This window comes from Typopeltis vanoorti, chromosome 19, assembly GCF_054136105.1.
Source record: "Typopeltis vanoorti isolate ZY-2024b chromosome 19, IOZ_Tvanoo_1.0, whole genome shotgun sequence".
Taxonomy (NCBI): Eukaryota; Metazoa; Arthropoda; class Arachnida; order Uropygi; family Thelyphonidae; genus Typopeltis; species Typopeltis vanoorti.
Window position 1 is genome coordinate 26,846,743 of NC_143567.1, and position 23,065 is coordinate 26,869,807.

General features: G+C 34.5%; 1 protein-coding gene across 6 annotated transcripts in view; it reads right to left on the bottom strand.

Moving 5' to 3' along the window:
* LOC150095932 (phosphatidylinositol-binding clathrin assembly protein LAP-like) overlaps positions 1-23,065 on the bottom strand; it is a 366,280-nt gene that overhangs the window by 215,260 nt on the left and 127,955 nt on the right. For all 6 annotated transcript variants that reach the window (XM_090409273.1, XM_090409270.1, XM_090409272.1 and 3 more), the window contains exons 3-4: positions 20,949-21,024; positions 13,526-13,628 (exon numbers count right to left, since the gene is read on the bottom strand). In XM_090409273.1, coding sequence (XP_090265399.1) covers positions 13,526-13,628; positions 20,949-21,024 — 179 coding nt within the window. The remainder of the gene's footprint in view (positions 1-13,525; positions 13,629-20,948; positions 21,025-23,065) is intronic.

A 23,065-nucleotide genomic window follows, 5' to 3' on the forward strand; every position in this document is an offset into this window, starting at 1 on the left:
TGCAGTTTTTCTCATAAACTTCATTTCAGCTGTTATTAATCTTTGTCTTTGTTTTATTGTCCAGATTTCACTTCCATACAATAGGACTGGTAGGGCTAATGTATTGTATACTTTTAGTCTGGTTTGTTTTTGAATTAGGTTAGGTTTAAATAGAGTTAATTACACCTGTTATTTTTAAATATTTCTCAATTTTTAGGTTTATATATTTTTCATATGTAATCAATCATACATCCTAGTAGTTAAATGAATTCACCTGTTCTAAAATTTGGTTATCTATCAATAATTCAGTTCTTACTGGATCTTGTATTTAAAATCATAGTTTTTGATTTTTCTGTTGATATTATCATTCCATAATCTTTGGCTACTTCATTTAAATTTAAAATATCTTTCTGTAAGTTATCTTCAGAATTTATAATTATTATTTGGTCATCAGCAAAAAGGAGAGTGTTTAAGTTCACAGTACGAGAAAGTTTAATACCTTGATGGAAATTTTTGTTCTATTTTATTATTATTTGATTTAGATTAATAAAGTTCAAAATGTCACACACCGAGCAATAAATATTTCTACTATTTAAATCCATAGATTATTTTTAATGGAATGGTATTACAACACCAAACAAATTAAATTAAAAGATGTTTATTAAAGCTAATATTATGCTGGATTTCAAACCAGAATCTTCAGAGCTAAAAATTAGTTTTCCCATGAGAATGAGTAAGTGAAACAATTCAAATAGTAACATACAAATATCTGAAGTCCGAATTTGATGCTTCCTAATGCTGTAAAAAAAGTATTAGTTGGGTAGGAGATCATCTTAGGATCAGTTTCCCAAATTTTTGGCAAATTAATGCCACCATACTTGTTCAAGTTAGGATAATGTTTCCTGGCCATTGCTGACTAAAAATAATCTTTCTATGAAGCATTCTCCTAACCTTAAGTATGGCTGCATCAATTTGCCAAAAATTTGGGGATCTGATCCCAAGATCAACTCTTACACAACTGTAATACTTTTTTGCAACATTAGATGGCACCAAATTAGGACTTTTGGATGGCAAATTAGGATCTTTTGTCCATTAAAATTTAAATTGTTTCACTTATTCGTTGTTGTATGAAAACTAACATCTTTTGCTCTGAAGAATGTTTTGCTTGATTTGAAATCAAGCAAAACATTAGCCAGTTAATAAACATCTTTTTATAATTTAGTTTATTTGGTGAAATAAATGAAGATTGGCATTAGATTGCAGTGCATTTGTTTCATAATCTTAAGTGTTAACGTTTATTTTTCACTTGGTAAGACTATAATAAATTTAGTTTAATCCTTTATCCAAGTGTGAGCAAACAAAGTTTGCGCCTGAAAGTATCTTCAGGACTAACCAAGTGAAAAATAAACTTTCAACATCTTCTTTCTCTAAATCCAGAGTAATTTAATAAAAAGGTGGCACGTTTGGCAACTCCTATAGGTAGAGATGACCTTGCTAATGCTTCTGCCTGGTATCTCCACTCAGGTCTGGCTCCCACTGAAGAGACCTCAATAAAGGTCGAAACTAGTCTGGTAGTGGCCCTCCCCTTAATGCATAACATTATACATATCTGCAAGGAGATGTGTTTTGCATTATGGGAGATACTGAGATAGGATTGTTGTGATCTTGCTCCACCTTTGCAACGAGTTGCACCACCTTACCCCAGTCCTGAAGATACTTTCAGGCGCAAACTTTGTTTGCTCACACTTGGATAAAGGATTAAACTAAATTTATTATAATCTTAAGTGTTAATCGAACAATTCCAATTATTAACCATTCAATCAATGTCAAAACATAAGCTGTAGACTTTAACATGTTGTATTGCATTTATATAATGTTGTAAGCATTGTTATTATTCATAAACGCAAACAAAATTTAAATTTTTCATTTTTTCCTTGGGGTGCTGCAGTGTCGCAGTGCTTATGTATGGGCCGCCACTGTGATAGCCCCTTCCACATACAGGCCATGAAAAGTTAGAAATCCTGCTTCCTCATCTTACCCTTAGTCGGCTTCAAAGGATGGCTCAGATTTCTATCCCCACCTTCGATTATAAGCTACATAATCTCATTTATCTATACTGTAAGATCCTTAACTATGTTTCTATTGTTTCTCTATTCCTTAGAACTTTCAAGATCCCATTTCCCTCCTCACATCTGTCCTCAAATGCACAATTCAATTCTTTGGGATCTTTTCAGCTGTCTCACCATCTCCTCAGAATCAAAGGTGACCGCATTTACACACAACAGCACAGATGTGGTCTTATTGAAGCCTAGTAAAGCAAGAGAATTACAACCCTTTTCATTAGTATTCTTTGACAGTGGTGAAACAGTTGCTTCTTTGACCAATGCAATAATTTAACCACCTAAGCATGGCTAAACACAGATTTTGTCCACTATAACCTCCAAGTTTCTCTACATCTCCCCCCCCCCAAGCTTCCAATTAATGTGATACTCTGCCAAAATGCCTAACCTTAAACTTCAATAATGAAACAGGAGTAGACTGGTTATTTGTCCAAATAACCAGTCTACTCCTGTCAGTATGCAGAAATTATCAGTTATGTCCCCTATATAATAAAACATAAAGAACTAAACAAAATAATAAAATTAAACGAGCTAAAACCAAATGGATTCTGAATGATATGGAAAGATTGAAGAGAAACTACAAAGAAACAACCCTAGAAGTACTTTCCAAATGATAAGATGATTAACAAAACCCTTCACTAATACAAATTGGTCAATTGAGGATGAAAATGGCAAAAATAATGGTACAACACAGAATTTCATGCCAGCTGGGGCATCGCCAGGTAAACAAGGCCCCAGTTGTTTTTGCCATGGAACAAAGGCAAACAGCAAAAAGTCAGCTACTGGAACAAATCCTAACGCCCACTCCAACTCAACATCAGAGTTCAAGATCGGTACTATCGACATAAGAAGCCTGAATGGTAAAGAAATCGAGCTAGCTGAGGAATTGGATAAGTACCAGATCGACATAATAGGGGTGACTGAAACAAAAAAGACAAAAACTGGTGAGATCTTTCAGAGCAATAAATAAAAAATGTTATATTCAGGCAATGACAGTCAAGGAAAAGAAGGAGTAACCATAGTATTCAACACTAAATATGAGGCAGATCTTCTTGAATGGCAGGCAGTTTCAAGTAGAGTGATATGGGCAAATATGAGAATAGAGAACTGGACAATGAGACTTATTTGTGCCTCCCACAGATCTAAGGTAAGTGGAGGAATTTTTTGAGGCTTAGAGAAAGCAAGTGACACAATGAAAAAGGAAAAGTTGGACCTTGTTGAGGATCTAAATAGCAGAGTAGGAAGTGACTGTCAGACATACAAAAATATTTTGGGAAAATTTGGAGAAAAGAGCAAAGCTAATAATAATGGCAAATACCTGATGGATTTCTGCTCAGGACATGGACTGGTTATTACTAACACAATGTTCCAACATAAAAATGTTGCACGAATTCAACATGGAGAGAAGAGGCAAGGAATAAGCAGTCTCATTAACTATGTTATTGTTGATAGCGATATTTTCTCAATGGTGCAGGACACCAGAGTGTACAGAGGAATTGAAATTGGAAGTGATCACCATAAAATTGAATTTCATATTGAAAAGAAGAACATGTAAGAAAGTTTTAAAGCAAATAGAAGTTGTGAGCATCTCTCTGATGCAAACTGTAGACTAAAATACACAAACATTTTTATTTCATGATTGAAATAAAAATGAGGACAAGAACCAAACCTTGGAGATTCAGTGCAAACACTGAAGAAAACATTGATTGATTCAGCCAGAGAGACGTGTGGTGAGGTTGTCTGTAAGGATAGAAAAAAATCAGAACTCCATGGTTGACACAAGAAGTTAAAGAGGCAGTGAAAGAAAAGAAGAAAGCAAATCAAAAGTTCCTGGTAAATAAGTCAGCTTGTGCTCTTAGAGAATACAGAGATAAATGTAAGAAAGCTAAACACTGTAAAACCAGCTAACAAAAGTCATAAGGACTTTGGTAAGAACATAGAAAATGTCAATAAATATCAAGAAGGTGGAAAGATATTCTGGAGGTTGTTGAAAAAGCTCAGAAATGGAGCTAAGATTGCTGTAAAAGGAATTACAGCTGATAAAGGTGACATGAAAACAGGAGAAAAAGATATTCTTGAAGTATGGAGTAATTACTTCGAAAAATTGTTAAATGAAACAAGCAGTGATGACAGCAGTCGTAAAAAAACACTGACCAGGCATGCAGTAAGGAATACATATCCATACCTGAAGTAGAAAAAGCCATCAAAAGCCTGAAATGTGAAAAGGCAGAAGAAGTAGATGATATTTGACCAGAAATGCTCAAGTATGGAGGTATAAAAAGGCCTAGACAGAGGGACAAATTTCAGATGATTGGAGTAGAGTTCTCATAGTACCCATATATAAAAAGGAAAATAAAACTGAATGTGAGAATTACAGAGGTATTTCTTTACTGAGTGTTCCTGGTAAGATATATGCAAGTATACTTGAGAAGAATTATGAAGGAGAAGCTTAGAGAAGAACAAACTGGGTTCAGGCCAAACAGAGATTGTCAGGATCAGAAAATCTGATAAATAGTTAAGAAATCATGGGAATATAACAAAGACCTATATTCAAGTTTTGTAGATCTGAAAAAGGCATATAACAAGGTGCCAAGAGAGCTTTCAAAACACTATAGTTATATGATGTCAATGAGGCATTATATCAAGCAATACTTAGTCTTTATTTGATTTGTAAGTCGGCAGTTAGAATTGAAGTACAGGAAGGTGGTTTAATATTAAATCTGGTGTCAGACAAGGATGCACTTTATCCCCCCCCTCTGTTATTCATTATCTATATGGATCATTTTTGGTGATGTTAATCTCAGCTCTTTGCTTTATGCAGATGATGTTATACTTCTAAATAAATCCGCTACAAGTCTGCAAGATTCCCTGACTAAAGTGAATAACTGTTGTAATAGTTATGATATGAAGGTCAGCATTAAAAAGACAAAGACAATGAAAATGTCAACTGCACAGTGAATGGAGAACCTATAGGACAAATAAATCATTTCGGCTACTTAGGCACGATTTTTAGTAAAGATGGTAAATTAAATATGGAAATAGACAACAGAATCAACAAAGCTGGTATGGTAGGAAGCCAACTGAATAAATTTATATAGAATAAGAGAGAAATTAGCCAAAATACTAAATTAGCTATATACAAAACAGTATTCAAGCCAAATTTAACTTATAGATCTGAGAGCTTGATCAGAAGTAAAACACTTGACCAAAGACTAAAAATGGCAGATATGAGAGTCCTGAGAAAGATTAGGGGCATGAATAGATGGCATCAATGGCAATATCATATTAAAAATGAGGATATTAGGAAAGAACGTGGCATTGTCATAAATTTAGTTTAATCCTTTATCCAAGTGTGAGCAAACAAAGTTTGCATATGAAAATATCTTGAGGACTGAGGCAAGATGATGCATCAGTTTTGAAGATATTTTCAGGTGCAAACTTTGTTTGCTCACACTTGGATAAAGGATTAAACTAAATTTATTATAGTCTAACAAAGTGCAAAATAAATTTCCAACATCTTTTTCTAAATCCAGAGTAATTTAATAATAAGGTGGTACACCGGTTGGCAACTCATATAGGTAAATATGACCTCTCCAATGCTACTGTCTTGGTGTCACCACTTCTGGATCTGCCTCCCACTGACGAGACCTTAATAAAGTTCGAAATCTGTCTGTGGCCCTTCCCTTAATGCATAGCATTATACATGTCTGCAAGGAGATGTGCTTTACATGGTGAGAGATACTGAGACAAGGAGTGATGAGAGCCTGGTCCACCTTTGCTACGAGTTGCCAACAGATGCCCCCCCTTGCCTCAGTCCTGAAGATATTTTCAGGCACAAACTTTGTTTGCTCACACTTGGATAAAGGATTAAATTCTTCTTCTTATTGTGCTATCTTGTATCGAAGGTCAGCGACCATCTTGGCAAACAAACTGCGTTCTTGTGCTAATCTGAGCAGTTGTGCACTGCTCTTTCCTGTCCACGTCTTGATGTTGTCAAACCATGATATTCTTTTTCTTCCTCTAGTTCCTTTGCCACCAATTCTTCCTATCAAAATAGTTTGTAGAAGTTGGTATTTGCTGTTTCTCATGATGTGGCCAAGATATGATGTTTTTCGTTTCTTGATTATTTGTACAAGATGTTTAGCTTTGCCAATGGATTTTAAGACATCTTCATTGGTAATTTTTTCTGTCCATGATATCTTTAGCATTCTTCTGTATAGCCACATCTCAAAGGCTTCGATTTTCTTGATGGTTGTCGCCTTCAATGTCCATGTTTCAACTCCATAGAGCAGAATAGACCACACGTAGCATTTCAGCATTCGGCATCTGAATTCCATGTTTAGGTCTTTATTGCAGAATAGTGTTCTCATTTTCATGAAGGACTGCCGTGCAACTTCAATCCTTGTCTTTATATCTATTTCTGGATCCCACCGTTCATTAAGCCAGCAACCAAGATATTTATATCTTGCCACTTGATCAATATTTTTCCCATTGAGTGTCAGTTTCATTGATGAGGCTAGATGTTTGCTGATGATCATGTATTTTGTCTTGTTGATGTTTATATTTATTCCCACTCTTTGGCTTTCTATGTATACTCTGTCAATGAGTTTTTGGAGATCCATAATACTATCTGCAATTAGCACAGTGTCATCTGCATATCGAAGGTTGTTAATCTTTCCATTTATTGCGATTCCCTCTGAACATTCTTCCAATGCTTTTTTAAAGATTACCTCTGCATATATGTTGAACAGGAGTGGTGAGAGCACACATCCTTGTCTCACTCCTCTTTTGATGTTAATATCACTGGTAGTAATGTTGTCTAATTGAACGGTAGCTGACTGATTCCAATACAGATTTGTTATTAATCTTATGTCTTGTTCGTCTAGCCTTATTTGTTGAAGGACTTCTATTAAGTTAGTGTGTCTGACTTTGTCGAATGCTTTTTCAAAATCTATGAAACACATAAAGACAGATTCCCGTTTTTCTATGCATTTTTGTATCAATATTTGGGTACAGAAAAGGGCCTCTCTAGTACCAAAACCATTCCGAAAGCCGAATTGTGTTTCACTTAGAGTTTCTTCACTTTTTCTATAAATATGATTCTGAATTACTTTCAAAAATATTTTTAATGTTTGGCTCATTAGACTAATAAGTCGGAAGTCACCACAGGAATTCGCTTTGGGTTTCTTTGGGACAGTGATAAATGTAGATTTGAGCCAATCTGATGGAAATTCATTACTTTCATATATTTTATTAAAGTTTTTCAAGAAGTTTGATGTTATCTGGTTCGATTAATTTTAAAAATTCTGTTTGCACACCATCTGGTCCACTGGCTTTTCCTGTTTTACTTGTTCTTATAGCATTCTCTATTTCACATTTCATGATTGCTGGTCCTTGAATGTTATCTTTTATATTTATAGGCTTCTGTCTAGTATAATTGAAAAGTTCTGTTACATATTTTATCCAAATCTGTGCTTTATTCTCTTTTTCTAGTACTATTTTTCCATTTTCATCTCTTAGAGACACTATTTGCTTTTTCCTCAGTTTTCCAGAAATTTCACTGATTTTCTTATACAGAGTGAAATTATCATGTTTCTTCTGAAGCAGTTCAATTTCAGTACATAAATTTTTCATCCAATTTTCCTTGGCTTCTTTTATTTTTTTCTTGATGATGTTATGTGTTTCTGTATACCTGGAAAGGTCTTTGTTTTTGTACATTCTTCTTGTATCAATAAGAGAAAGAATCTCATCCGTCATCCATTCCTGTTGTTTTATATTATTCACATAACCTACTTCTTCAATATTTGTTGTTACGATGGCATTCTTCAAGCTATTCCAAAGAGATTCCACACTTTTATTTTCTTCTATGTTAATCTGTTGTAATCGCAGGTTAAGCTGTGTCTTGGCACTTTTATTTATGTTCGGGTCTTCCAGTTTTTCTACATCAATTTTCTTTTTCTTCTTTTGTGATTTTTTAGCTGATTTTAATCTAAGACGTACTTCTGCAACTATGGGATTGTGGTCTGATGAGATATCTGCTCCAGGATAAGTCTTTGCACTTATATTACTGTGGAATCTTTTATTTATCAGTATATAATCAATTTGATTTCTGACAATGTTATGTTGGTTATTTTGAGGCGATTTCCAAGTGTACAGTCTTCTGGGTGGAAGTTTAAACCAGGTATTTGCTATTGTTAGATCTTCTTCCTGACAGAACTGGACTAGGCGATCTCCTCTGTTGTTTCTGGTGCCTAAACCATGTTCTCCAACAATTTCTCCATCACCCCCCCCTCTTCCCACTTTTGCATTGAAGTCACCCATCATTATGTTTATATCATGTTTCTTTGTTAGGTTTTTAATCTCTTTTAGGTGTTCATAAAACTCTTCAACATCTTCTTCACTTTTGTCAGCTGTGGGTGCATAGGCTTGGATGATATTTATGTTAACGGGGTTTCCTTTAAGTTGTAACAGCATTATCCTTTCAGAAAATGGCATCCAATTTATTACTGATTTAGTGATTTCTTCATCTACTATTACAGCTACACCATGTCGATGTTTGTTCTCATCATTCCCAGAGTAATACATTGTCGTATTATCTTGTTGACACTTTCCCGATCCTGGTCATCTTGTCTCGCAAATTCCCAAAATCTGGATGCCCAGCCTCTTCATTTCTCTTGTGGCATTTCTTAATTTGCCAGCTTCATACAGAGTTCTGACATTCCAAGTTGCAATTTTAAAAGTGGACACCATTTTGAGCGCAGAGATTCTTCGCACCTCTGTCCCATTTAAGGGACGCCGGGAACTTGGGGCCAATTGTGTGGGTTTGCTCGCCATGGTGGTTGTTCTGGAGATAAGGTAGAGCAGTAGTTTCTCCGTTTGCTTTTTGCTCTGCAGTATTACAGATGTACACAATATAATCATATTGCCATCTGCAAATCTCTGATCACAAGCTTTTCCGTCATCATTTGGCTTCAACCTTGTGTCAGTACTGACAATGCTGCTTCCCAATGTCAGGGGCAGTGACCCCAGCAGGTGCTTATTTAATGGCGGCACTACTCGCCATGTCACCGAGTTGTCATTGGGCTTTGTGAGGTTTTAAGTGAAACAGAGTTGCCACTTCTGCTCCCCCACGCCCTGATAGCTCAGTCGCTGTTGGTCCATGGCTGCTTATTCGCCAGATTGCTCTGCTTATATCGCAGCTAGCCTCCATATCTGAAGGCTGTTCCCCGATCCGCCACCTGGGGGACGCACCCGGTAGTAGTCAGCTCTGCAGTCATTATAGTCTAACGAAGTGCAAAATAAACTTCCAACTAGACATTGTCAGCATCCAGGAATGCATTATCAGAGCTAATCTCAGGTGGTATGGTCACTTAAACAGAATGGGAGAGGAAAGATTAGCAAAATTAGCAAAACAAGTGTTCTCTGCCAGGTAACACTGATTTGGAGGAGAATTGTAGATAGGAAGTTAGTAATGATGTAGTTTTTCATGTAGTACTATCATATCCTGTATACCCCTTGAGGGTATATATCAGGAATTTGTTGATGAATGGCAAGCTTTTGACTAGAAAGGATGAAATCTTACAGCACTGGCATGATTACTCAGCTAATGTTTTCTCAGAAGACAGCCTTAATAATCAAAACCTTTCTCTATTTTAAGAGAAGTAGAGAATCCTGTATATTACAAAGATCCCAAGATAGGAAACATCTGGAGAGAATATGTTAGGGCTGTCACCTATATAGTGCCCCAACTGTCTACATAGACTATGGGTGAAGATGTCCCTTATAACTACTCCCCACTTCAACAAATAACTGGATGTCACCCTCTGATCAGTGTTTTTCTAACTGCAGGTCAGTCGTGACCAGCATTTTTTTTTAAAACTGAAATAATAGAATATCAGAGGGGATTTCACAGATTCCAAGTGAGATCCACTATTTTCTACAGTGTGATCAGATCCATGTTTAAATCTAATTATAACACACAAATGTCACCTACAAAAATGTTTACACTCAACTAATGTACCAAATAAGTGTGCATGGGGAGGGAAGGGAGAGGGATTGTGATATTTGCTTTTGCTAGATTTTTCACAGCATCTGTCTCCTAAGCATTAAAAAAAATCCATTTAACTTTCAGATCAATGTCATTCATGAGTTATCAAAACGTATTTTGGATAGGATGTTATATTTTAAGTTGGCAACAGTTCATGAAACTTTTGTTTCAGTTTAATATATGTTACTGGGTCATGATGTCAAATGTAGTTCTTATTGTGGATCAGGGTCAAAAAAGTTTGAAAAATTATACTGGACTTATCAATATCATTAATATATAAGCTAAATAATGACCCAATTGGTGTCCCTTCTCTTAGACCATATCCACATGAATCCCTTCCTGATACCTGTCAGTAAGCCACAATCACAAGATTTTGCATACACATCCCTCTGAGTTTGTAAAACTCAATGTGGAATTCCATTAAATGCCTTGGAAAAATTCTAGTATCATGGTATATCTAATCCTTACATAACTCAATATTATAAACATGAGCAGATCGCTAAAGTAGTATGTCATGAAAATCAATAAAGGACCCATTTGTGTTCAAGGTAATGTGTTAATGCACATGCTAAAGGTGTCAAGCATCAGTGAGCAGAAACCCATTCAATATAAACTGGCTTTTTGATGAGGATCAGGATTTAATATAAGGTAATGTAGATTCAAACAAATGAGATTTCTTGGATTTAATTAAGAGATGTTCATGCTACCTCATTCACTTTTAAAAAGCAAGATAATTTATTATGTAAAGTTTTATTCTGTAATTAATATCCCTTATTTTATATTATTGCATATGCATAATACATACTGCATGAGAAAGCATAATACAAACATTGTTATTCCTTATGTAAATAGAAGCAATTTCCAAGAGTCCTCAGCCATTTGTATGGCTCTACTATAAGAGCCTAAGTCAGTTTCTCTTGAAATATAACAAAAATTAACTGGTTTCCCTCCATGAAACTAGTTATTTGGGATTATGGCTGTAGCAATTAAAGCTATGAAGCCAGTTATACTAAATGTGTTGTGGCCAGTTTGCCTGTTTTGCAAGATGAAAAACTCCAATTTCCAGAAGAGAAAATCCTGCCACCTTCGTATTAGTCTGGCTAACTTGTGTTGAAAAGTCCTGAAAGTTTCTTCACATCCTAGATACCATTGAAAAGAGGTACGTCAGAATAGAAAGACCTTTAAAACAGGCTTCAACAGAAAAACAAGAGTATTCAATAAAATATAAAGAAATGCCTAGCCTCTTCAGAAATGGCCAAGCTAAGCAATTTAATGAAATAAACTAGCAAAATATCCCAGGCTTTTAACAACATCATAAACACATCATGTCGATGTATCACAGAAAAAACATTGGAGAACTAAATAGGAATATGGATCTACAAGTATGCAGTTATCCTCATAATACTTTGACCTCATAAAAACTGAATAAGTTTACTGATACTAGAATATCAGTATAGATAGCAAATGGGATCCTAGAAAAATAACTATACTATACTGTATAGTTGCCATAAAAATTATAAAATCTTTTCCAAATCTAAGAAATGCAAGACCCATGCAGTAATTTATACACAGAGCATAAGACAGCGAATATTTGAAAATACGTTGACAGCATATTGTATATATGTTCAACAGATTTACATTCTTAAAGATGCATTTCTTGGTACAATGAAAAAAAAATACTGGCCAAGAATAAAGAGACATGAATTTATGCAAAAGTAGTGAATATTACTAGCCAACAGGCAAGTATGACATACATGACAATAATGATAAGGTATAAACAAAACCAGATTTTATAAAAATGAGGTAACGAAACCTCCGGCAGTGACTGGTGTGGAAAAGTGATAAAGGAAAAAGGAATTTAAGTTTTTGAAATGCTTGTTGTATTAATTAGAGGAAACAATATAGGAAAAGGCAGTTTCAAAGAACAAAAGGCAAATGAAGAAAAACTAGCAACTGGCTGAGATATGAACTATGTGTATAGATGTTGACTAGTGCTCACATTCTTACAATTAGAAAGTGGAAGAATGATAGTGGCTAGTTCAAGGAAGTAACATTTCTAAAAGTACCTATAAAAATGATAATACAGAGAATCAGAAAGACTGAGGGTCATCTATTAAGCAGATTATTTTTTGTATATAACCAAATATTGTATACAGAGGTTTTAGATACATAACCCTAAATATCTAAGGTCATTCAGATTTAGGATTTGTTAGGAGTTGAGGTGAAATAATGTTTTAAACAGAAAAAAAAAAAGCAGGGTTTTTTTTTTTTTTTTTTTTTTGTGAAAGGTAAAAGGGATACAGGTGTGATATGTTTGTCAGGCCAAACTAGATGGGAGGTCAGCTAGTAGTCATTTTGATACCACTAAATTCACTAGATTATCTTCACTCCACTTGAGAATATTAAGATCAATGTCTAAGATATCAGTTATGGAAGCTCTTTAAGCTTAAATAATTTTAGTACAAGATATTTTACAAATTAAACTTGCTAAGAAATTATATTCTTGTTTAATCCTTCACCCAAGCGTAAGCAAACAAAGTCTGCAAGTGAAGCTATCTTCATGACACAAAATCTTCACGACTAAGCTATTTATATAAAAAAGGTTGATAACTTCATATCAATTGCCTTAGTATCACATAATACAAAGCACCATTTATTTTAGAAGAACCCAAGTCAGTTTGACCTGGATAGTAACTTTTGACCAGCAGGAGCCAGACCCAGAAGAGATACCAAGGTTGAATTAATACACAAGTCATTTTTCATATACAAGTTGTTAAAAAGTATCACCTTTTTAACAACAAACTGCAAAATCAGGTCACGCAAGAACTTTGTTTACTTAGACCTGAATAAATATTTTCACTTGGTTTCTTTGTTACCAAGTGAAAAATACTTTTTAAAACTCTCTTTCTCTGATCAGAATGTTTTAATAAGGTGATACACATTTTTAATTTTCTGGGTCTGACTCCTACTGATGAGACATCAAATAAACGTCAAAATCAGTCTTGGTAGTGACCCTTGCCATAATATATAGCAATACACACCCATAAGGAAGACTGTTTTGCATTATGGAATAAAAAAGCAACCAAATAAAGGCTGTATATACAAGCAGCCTAGTTATGAAGATACTTCATGTGCAAACTATGTTTGCATACACTTGGATAAAGGATGAAAACAAATCATGCTTGAAAAATATAAGTTTATGATTAACATGTAATTACACAGAGGGATGGAGGGGGGAGCACTCAGATTACTTCAGCTTATCTAATTGTTGAATAGCACTAAGTAAATTCAAATAGTGAACAGTATACAGATAAATGTTCCAACTAAATATTTCAAAAATCTCAAACTTCAGAGATTAAAAAGGAGAATTAGTACTTACCCTCTTTTAACTTTACAGAAATCGAAAGCAACTGTCCTATAAGATACTGCTTTCTCATTCAAGTATTTTGCATGACGCCTAATGAATGTTGACATGTCATAACCTATAATAATAATAAAAAATATTGAGATTTAAAATGAAGATGACAAACAATGAAATATTTTTGGATATCTGAAATTTCTGAAGCTGTATGCAGAAAGGTTTAACATTTGTGTCATGACAGAAAAAAAATGCCTTAACTGCTGTCAACACCTCAATTTAAAACATACAGAAAAAATATTACATAGAAGTGGATATTAAAGATCCAACATTATTTCAAAACCAAATGTTTGTAGAAACTATGAAAGTTTCATAAATTTGACCTGAGAGCTTACGAGAATACAATCCTCAGCATCAGAGTTGCCTTAGCTTGCACTACTTAAAAGAACATAGCTGCTGTCCAAGTGTCCATATATTTGCCTTTTATTAGTGTATTTGATAAAAGGTTTCACTGGCCTGAGAGCTGTTTCAAATTGCTTGGTTCTAATGCACTAATAAAAGATGAATATATTGATGTTTGGGCAGCAGTTGTGTTCTTTCAAGTAGTGCAATCTAAGGCAACTCCAATGCAAAGTTGTCTTAGATTGCACTAATTGTATTCTTGTAAGCTCTTAGATAATTTACAAAACTTTCTTGGTTTCTACAAACATTCAGCTTTGAAATAATGTCAGATCTTTAATATTCACTTTTTTCTATGTAATTTACATTACCGTAATGAAGCTGTATGGCTCTTTCTTTAGTAATCAGAAAAATGTAATAAGGTGTGTTAATACTAATGTTTTCAAGAAGGGATGAGTTAGTCCATTTCAGGAAGTTGCAAGGGTTTCTCTAATTTCTTTTCTATTTTTTTTTACAGACAGACCAAGAGAGAAACACAACATACTATCATTTTTGCATATCTTACTAAATCTAAATAACTGATCACAATCAGCCTATTTATAATAAAATGAAAATACTGCAATGGGTATATAAAACCTTATTGTGGCAAAGAAGGGAAAAGGGAAAAAAAGCTTCCCATTGAATACAAAGAAGTTAAGTTACTGACAATGCTGATATCTAGGAAAGTACTCTGATTTAATAAGATCTTTTGGCTAAGAATTAAATAATAGTTATAACTGACTCAGCCTTCCAAACTCATTGGTAAAATCCAGTAATATGAATCATCTACTCTCCTTATCCAACTCAAAGATTTTATATACTGAAGCAGCTAGGGACAAATTAATATTGAGATACAACAGAGAGAGAATGCAAAAGGAGAGAAAGATAATGAGACTATGAATGATGACAGATTAAGAATCTGCAGGTCTCAATCTGTAGGAGGCAGACCCAGAGTGGTGATACTAAGGCAGAAGCAATGAAGGGGTCATATTTATCTATACGAGTTGCCAATCAGTGTACCACCTTATTATTAAATTACTCTGGATTTAGAGAAAGATGTTGGAAGTTTATTTTGCACTTGGTTAGACTATAATAAATTTAGTTTAATCCTTTATCTAAGTGTAAGTAAACAAAGTTTGTGCCTGAAAATATCTTCAGGACTGAGGTAAGGTGGTACATCCCTTGGTAACTCGTAGCAAAGGTGGACCAGGCTCTCATCACTCCTTGTCTCAGTATCTCCCATAATGCAAAGCACACTGCCTCCCACTGACAAGACCTCAATAAAGGTTGAAACCGGTCTGGGTAATAGCCCTTCACTTAATAAATAACAGTATACATGTTTACAAGGAGATGTGCTTTGCATTATGGGAGATACTGAGACAAGGAGTGATGAGAGCTTGGTCCACCTTTGCTACGAGTTGCACCACCTTACCTCAGTCCTGAAGATATTTTCAGGCGCAAACTTTGTTTGCTTACACTTGGATAAAGGATTAAACTAAATTTATTAAAAGAATCCCCACAAGAGGATCTAAATAGACTGGTGCCACAAGAAAATAATGAACTTTAGTTCAATGTTGACAAATACAACATCGCACACATCAGTTTAGAATTTAAGTAGCATGCTAATGGGATTTCACTTGAGGGAAAAAAAAAAAAAAAAGACCAGAGATCAAGGTGCAAAGACTGACAGCATGCAGAAATGAAAAAAGCAACATGCAGATCACTAACAGGTAAGTATAGCCAATAGCTCCCACTCCCCCTTAATGATGCAAGAAAATCCACACAACACTAAGATGTGTGAATTTTTAGCACCAAGTCCCTACACCACACCAAAACTTGGTTTGAAAGAAAATTCAAAGAAGTTTGTGAAATGCCGATTCATCATTCCAATCTTAACAAGAATGATGGATTAGCAATTCCAAGTCTTGAAGACCCATCTGCAATCCATAACATTCAGGAATAAAACATTTGAAAAACAACCTGATCAGCAGACAGAACCTAAAGATAACAGGACTGTAGAATAGCAACCGATGTAGTTCAGCTTTATTTTTTTATCACTTATTATACTTTCTGATTATAACTTTCATTTTAAAGTTTACTCTTCCTCTTTTTTTTCCCTCACCAGAGGTGAGACTACTATAAATGGTTAACAAAACAGTTATGCTATAGCTTACTTATGTGTATTATGATGGAGCTTTTGTTTTAGTTCATATATATATATATATATATATATATATATATATATATATATATATATATATATATATATTGGCATCAGAAAAATAAGATATGCAAATGATAGAACTCACAAAACAAACTAAGAAAGATGTGGAGCAGTTGATTTTGTTGGTTAAGAGGAAAATCAATAAAGCTGGGCTTAATTTAAACAGCAAAACAAATGTGATGTCTTCTGGCAATTTAGACAAATTTATGATTGAAGGAGATAAAACAAAGTTGGTGAAAAAAAAAAGGGGAGGGAAGCAATATTAAACCTAACAAAAATTATGAAAGATAGAGATGCAAGACAATGAAATTCAAGACTGTCAAAGAAATGATATTTCCAGTAGTGATGTATAGATGTGAAAGCAGGACCATTAAGAAGACAGAAGGTGAATTGGTGAACTGATTCATTTGAATTATGGATGTGGAGGAGATTTAAGAATCTCATAGACTGCAAGGTTTTTGAGAATAAAAGACAGACTGCACATTAGAGGCAATAACTTTGGGCATATTATGCAAGCAGATGAATAATTGGAATGGGGAAGATTAAAAGGCATGAGAAGGAGAAGAAGCTGCAAAACAGTTGTATGGATAACATTAAAGAACTTACAAATGCTGCAAGGAAAGACAGGAGGATAAGTGAGACGAAGAGCCTTTGTTCACAAGATCACCAAGAGTCAGAAATGGTTGGATAGCACACAACATATGCATTCCAGATAACTCTGATAGAGGTTGAAATTTATTTTTTTTTAATTGGAGTAAGTAACTACTCTAATATGTGTTTTGTCACCATAATTTCTACACAATGAAAACATTTATGAAGATAGACTTTTAGAAGACTCAATGTTTTTAAAGTGGCTCCTTTGTTGCTTATTCCTTGATCCAGATCCGTGTTTTTCAAACTGCAGGTCACAACCCTTTAGTGGACTATGAAATCAGTTTAACAGGTGGCAGCTAACTTTTTTTTTTTTTTTCAAATGATATAATAGAAAATATCAGAATAACTCAGATTTCTTGATTAAACACATTCATGCTGAGTGATATTACATCATGCATTTTCCTTCAAGAGGTGATATATATTTGGTGATATATTATTTCCCTTCCACTAAGAAAGCATTTGTATGAAGTTTTAAATATATGTGATATACCAGTTAAAATGTTTGATTAAATTTAAATTGTAAAGTTAGTATTGTGTTAATGATAATGTAAGACAGGAGTTGCTTATTATTATGTAGAATAGGATCACTTTCATTCCTGATGTCACTAATTGTTGCTACTAGTAGTGCATATTTTGTGCCTATACTGCATTTAGTGGGATAATACTTGTTTTTCTTGCATCTTCAGTATGGTGCCTGTTGAAGAAGATATTTATCATTAAACAGTGTCATTTTCATTCCTCATCTGAGAGAAAAGGCATAGCAAGCAAAACTATTTATTCCTATGAATAAAATGAATCCCATGTTTTATGGCAAGCACACCCTTGGTATGGCATTAAATAAAATTTCCTAATTCTCTTTGTTTCATTTGTTTTCTAGATAGGGTTGTTTTGTTCGATATTTTTCGGCATCTATCTTAACTTGTGTTTAATAAATGTATTCCTATCTACTTGTTGCAGCTATTATTTTAAGATGGGAATCATTTGCATGGTTCCAATCACATTGGGTATTTTTCCAGTGTTATATATTGCTTATATTGTAAGAAATCTTTGGTTAAATTAATTTCCTGCATATAATTTCTATTTGGATTTCATCTTCTGGTGATTTTGCATTCTTCATTTCTTCAATTTAATTCTTCTGATGTAGCATTATTTGGAAGACTTATTAGATAAATATCCTAAACTAACATAAATATAATTCAGATTATAATAATTTAATTCTGTCAAGTTTGGTCTTTTTACTATTGTTCTTTTCCTCTAATATTCTATTTTGTATTCCAGTTTTGAGGTAAGCCATTTAACGTATGCAGTTTTATCCTCGATTATAACCTTGACTTCATTTCATATTTGGAGTCCTTGTTTTCTTTTTCCTAGACTTTTGGCTGCTTTATGCATAATTAGTGTCAGATTTTTTTAAATTTTCTCTCTTCTTTCCATTATTTATTTTTATGTATTATAGATTTCTGTGGTATTATACAGGGTGGCCATAAAATAACTTTCCTTCTTTGGAGGTATCTGTAGCTAAAACCAATAAACAGAATGAGACCAAATTTTATATCGAGACTTTTGAAGGCATAGGGAGATGATTTCCGCAAAAAAAAAAAATTAGTACCAAAAGTCGCCGATAGGGGAAATTTTGGCGCTGGCGGAGCCAAAAGCAGTCAAATATTTGCAGTAAACGCAGGTAAAAAGGATTACGCAAATTTTACTGTGCATACATGACAGCAGAGCCACCAATTCCATTTAAAAAGGGATTGGGAATGTTCAGGCACTTATTTGAATGACTGTCGGGTTATTAGTTCTTTCCAATGGCATGGCCGCCCCGATCCCCTGACATTACTCCATGTGACTTTTGGCTGTGGGGTATTTGAAGTGTTGGTGACCTTCTCAACTTGCATGTCTTGAAAGAGAACATAAAATGGACTGTTATGAACATCCAATCAGACTCCTTAGGCTCAGCTGTAGAGCATGTTGCACACCTGATGGAATTTGTTGTACACAAGAAAGGTCAGCACATTGAAAATCATGTATGTGGTCCAGGGACCCCAATTCTGATGAATAAAACATTATTTCCTGTGAGTTCAATCACTACATTAATTTCTGTCTCTCTCACAAGTTGTTTTAGTCTAATTATTATTATTATTATTTATCATTGCAACGCACCACATATCCAGCTGGAATGAGTGAAGTGGCTGTCGCTTACACTGTTGAAATGTTATTATTCCGTTTTATCTGCCTTTAATGCAATTATCTGATTGTTTTCGGCTCTGCCAGCGCCAAAATTTCCCCTATCGGTGACTTTTGGTACTAAATATTTTTTCGCAGAAATCTTCTCTCCATGCCTTCAAAAGTCTCGATATAAAATTTGGCCTCATTCCATTTATTGGTTTTAGCTACAGATGCCTCCAAAGAGGGGAAGTTATTTTATGGCTACCCTGTACATTAGTTTTTAATTTACTTTCAACTGAAGTGGGCAGCACTTGAGTTGGGTATTATTTAAAGCTTTGTTATAATATTACACTGCATCAAAGCATAATGGGACAGCCCAGATTGTTCAGATTATTTAATGAGGAATTTTGTGAAAATGCAGTGCATATTCATAACATTAAGAGATTTCTGAATGATAAACAAGAACAGTGAATGTAAAGCATTACACAATTGGGTGCCAAAAGTACAGGTCATAAGAAAGATAGTGTGGCGAATGTTAGTGACAAAGAACAGGAAATGCAAGAGTGAGTGTGTGAAGGTGAACCAAATATGAATGATGAGAATACAAGTTAGGAGCATAATAACAAAAGTGGCAAAAGGTAAGGTGACAATTAGTCTTTCACAGGACAAGTGGAACAGTACAGTAGAGAAGAGTATGAGGGAGCATGAAAGAGAGAGAAATGTGGGGGACATAATATAGAAATAATTCAATGATGATCAGAATGTAAATAATGAGTGCCCGATTAAAATTAATCGGGCACTCATCGGGATTAAAGAAATGAAATTAAGGATAGGCTTGTTGCCAAAGTTTTGAGTCAGTGCACAGATTGTGTAAGAGCAACAATGTGCAGTTTAGAGATATGGAGTAAAGGATTTACGACTGAGAGATTGCATTTGAACAAATTTGGAGTTAGTGTCTGGAGTAAGTTTTGTTCAGTACTAGGACTGAATTATAAAATCAAGGAAACTAAAGTTACTGGCATGTAGAGGTGCAGGCCTTGAAGCAAGTAAGTACATGCATATTCTCAGGTGTTGAATATAAATGGGACCACCTGTATAGGATGCAAAACTACTTGTGGTCCAAGAGAATACTGCAATTTCATCTATGCTAAATGTCAAGAAGCATTAAGCACAAGAGTAAAAAGTTGTTCACATTAATAGTTTACCACGACCAAAATTACTGGCATTAGTGAGACAAGGATAAAATGTAAGGGATAATACATTTTCATTAAGTAATTCAGTAATTTTCTTCTTCCCATTTTATTTGCTTTTCATAAAGCAAATAAGGCAGGGAGAAGGGAAAACTGTTGATAACTGAAGAACCTCAGCACATCTCAGTTCTTCCGTTTTAGCTTAGTGGCTTTGCAACCATATTGCTGGGGAAGGCGTGTCCTAAGTTCGATTCCTGTCGACAACATGAGGAGCTTAAGGATCTTCCTCAGCCATGGCCAAGTTAGCCGGTCTTGGGTGCGGACAGCAGGGTTTTTTCTCCACAGCTTATCTGCGGTTTTTCATCCCACAAGCAAGCAAACCGTCCCCGTGAACACACACAGATACAGTTATGAATATCGCCCTTAGGGGATGTAGCAGAGGAGTGGCAAACTGGCTGCATTAATATGCCAGTAACTCCTCATTAGGAGGGGACTCAATCCGTCCTAGACAGATGAGGATAGGATAATGAGATAGTATAATTTGAATTTTTCTTGAATTTGTATATAATATTTGCTAATTCATCATATATGACTGAATTAGCAAATATTATATACAAATTCAAGAAAAATTCAAATAAACTATACTTTCTCAGATTTTGCAATTGCAAGAGCATGACATTGACAAAGAAATATGAACTCAACTGACAAAGTAAAATAAATGTTAACTCAAACTTAAAAGAAAAATTCTAATTAAATATTAAAGCACACTTACCTTGAACCCCACATTTGTCAAGAAAGTTACCCAGCTGAAATGTACAGTTACTGGATGCAAGATACTGTGTAAACCTCTGTAAAAAGAAAATTAAAAAGGATTTGTAACTGTCAAAAACTACATTAACACCAAGAAGTGGATTTATTAATTTAAATACCTAATTATTTCAACTAAATTGTGTTCCTAGAGTTACTTTACATGCTAAATCAAAAATTTCCAAACTACAGTAAGAAAAAAAAAAAAAACTTTTTTTAAAATATCTAATTGTATTTGTTCAAGAAAAGGGCACGTTTTTTGTGTACTTGTTCTTTATGCATGGTGTCTAATATTACCATCAGAAACAGCTGATCCAAAGAATGAACCAATTCATCAACAAATGTTGATCTGGGCAAAGCTGGGAAAGTCACACTGAAACACAAGAAGTCTTGGAAGTTTGAAGATGAGGCTCTATTCTAATCATTTATCTCTATCGTTTACATTAGAGAGATTACTCTAAAATGTGAACTGAAAACTATATGCAGATCTGAATTACCAGATTAAACTTTCTAGCAAGTGAATGATATTCAACACTTAGAATGCCATCAAATTAAACCAAAACAAAACTAATAGTCTATAAATACCAGACTTGGGAGAAACTTGCATTATTTTCATTCAGTTTGCATAAATGATGAAAAAGACAAATGGAAATTTAAAAATATTTTAAACAAAATATTTTCAACATTCTCTCAGCATTACTCAGGAAAAAAGATCTCCCCAGTAATGCCACTCCCAAGTATGATTCCAAAATCAAAAGACAGCATGCAGAATGGCAATCACAGAATAGCATTCGTTCCATGAAGATTAGTGATTACTACTTCAAGATACTGAAAGATTTGTTGGTGTATCCAGATTTTGGAAAAATTTGACCAGAAGCCGTTGCAAAACATACCAGTATATACAATCAGTTGCAAAATTCTGGCTCACAAGTAGTGCTCAACCATTTCCCTACTATCCTGAATTGGCACCAGCAAACTTTCTGAAACTGAAAGGATGCTAATGTGATGATTTGATATTCAGAAGAATATTACAGCAAAATTAAAATTACTTGCATCATAACCTGAATCTGTTATTCCTTACCAAACTTTAAATGACATTCTCTAAACTCAAGTTAATAATTCTTTAATATAAATTGCATCTAATTAATATCACTAACCTAATTTTTTTTAAAAAAGGAGATGGGGGGGGGCTGCTCCACTACCAGAAATGGCTTTGCTTTTTTTTTTTAAGTTCATTTCTCATTTTATCATGAACTTGATACATTCATACTGCATTTGTGCCTATGGTCCCACAGGAAGTTTTACTAAGTAAGAGGTGGAGACATTTGAGTGAGAGAATGCATATAACTTGAGCAATGCATAACTGCATACTAAGAGTCAACAAATTAATAGAAGAGGGAGATGAATGAATGGTGAACTCAAGCAAGCAGCATTATTAAAGAAGTTATGAAGTACAAGACAGTTTGCAGTGAACAGATGCATGAAGAATATAAAGTGCAGGCCATAAAAGTGACAAGCATGATTAAAAAAGAAAAAGTAGAACATGAGCAAAGATTGGCCAGTCAGGTCAAAGCTAATTCAAGGGAAGTTTTCTGCTATGTGGCAAGCAAGAGGAAAAATAATTATGGCAGGTTGACACCAGTGGATAGTTATAGTAGCAGAGTAACCATAGCAAATGATATAGTGGAATTATTTAATGAACATTTCTTCAGTGTATATTGTAATGGCGTGAATGATGCTGTGCAACATGTAGAAGTGAGGCAAGAATTAAAAGGTGAAAGAATCAAGAGGTGTAGCAAGTGTTGCTTGGGTTGGATGTTAATAAGGCTGTGGGAATGGATGACATATCACCATGTACGAGGATGGTCTGAAAACGTTCTTGGCCTAACAATGAAAAAACGAATTTATTTCAAAATCATTTTTATTTTTCAACATAATCTCCCTTAAGACTAATACATTTATTCCAGTGATGCTACAGTGGTATTATCCCATCCCTGTAGTGGTTCTCAGTAAGATCTGCAAAATACCCCCTACAGCTGCAATCACCTTTTGACCCTCTCTCACTGGTCAACAAGAAAGAGT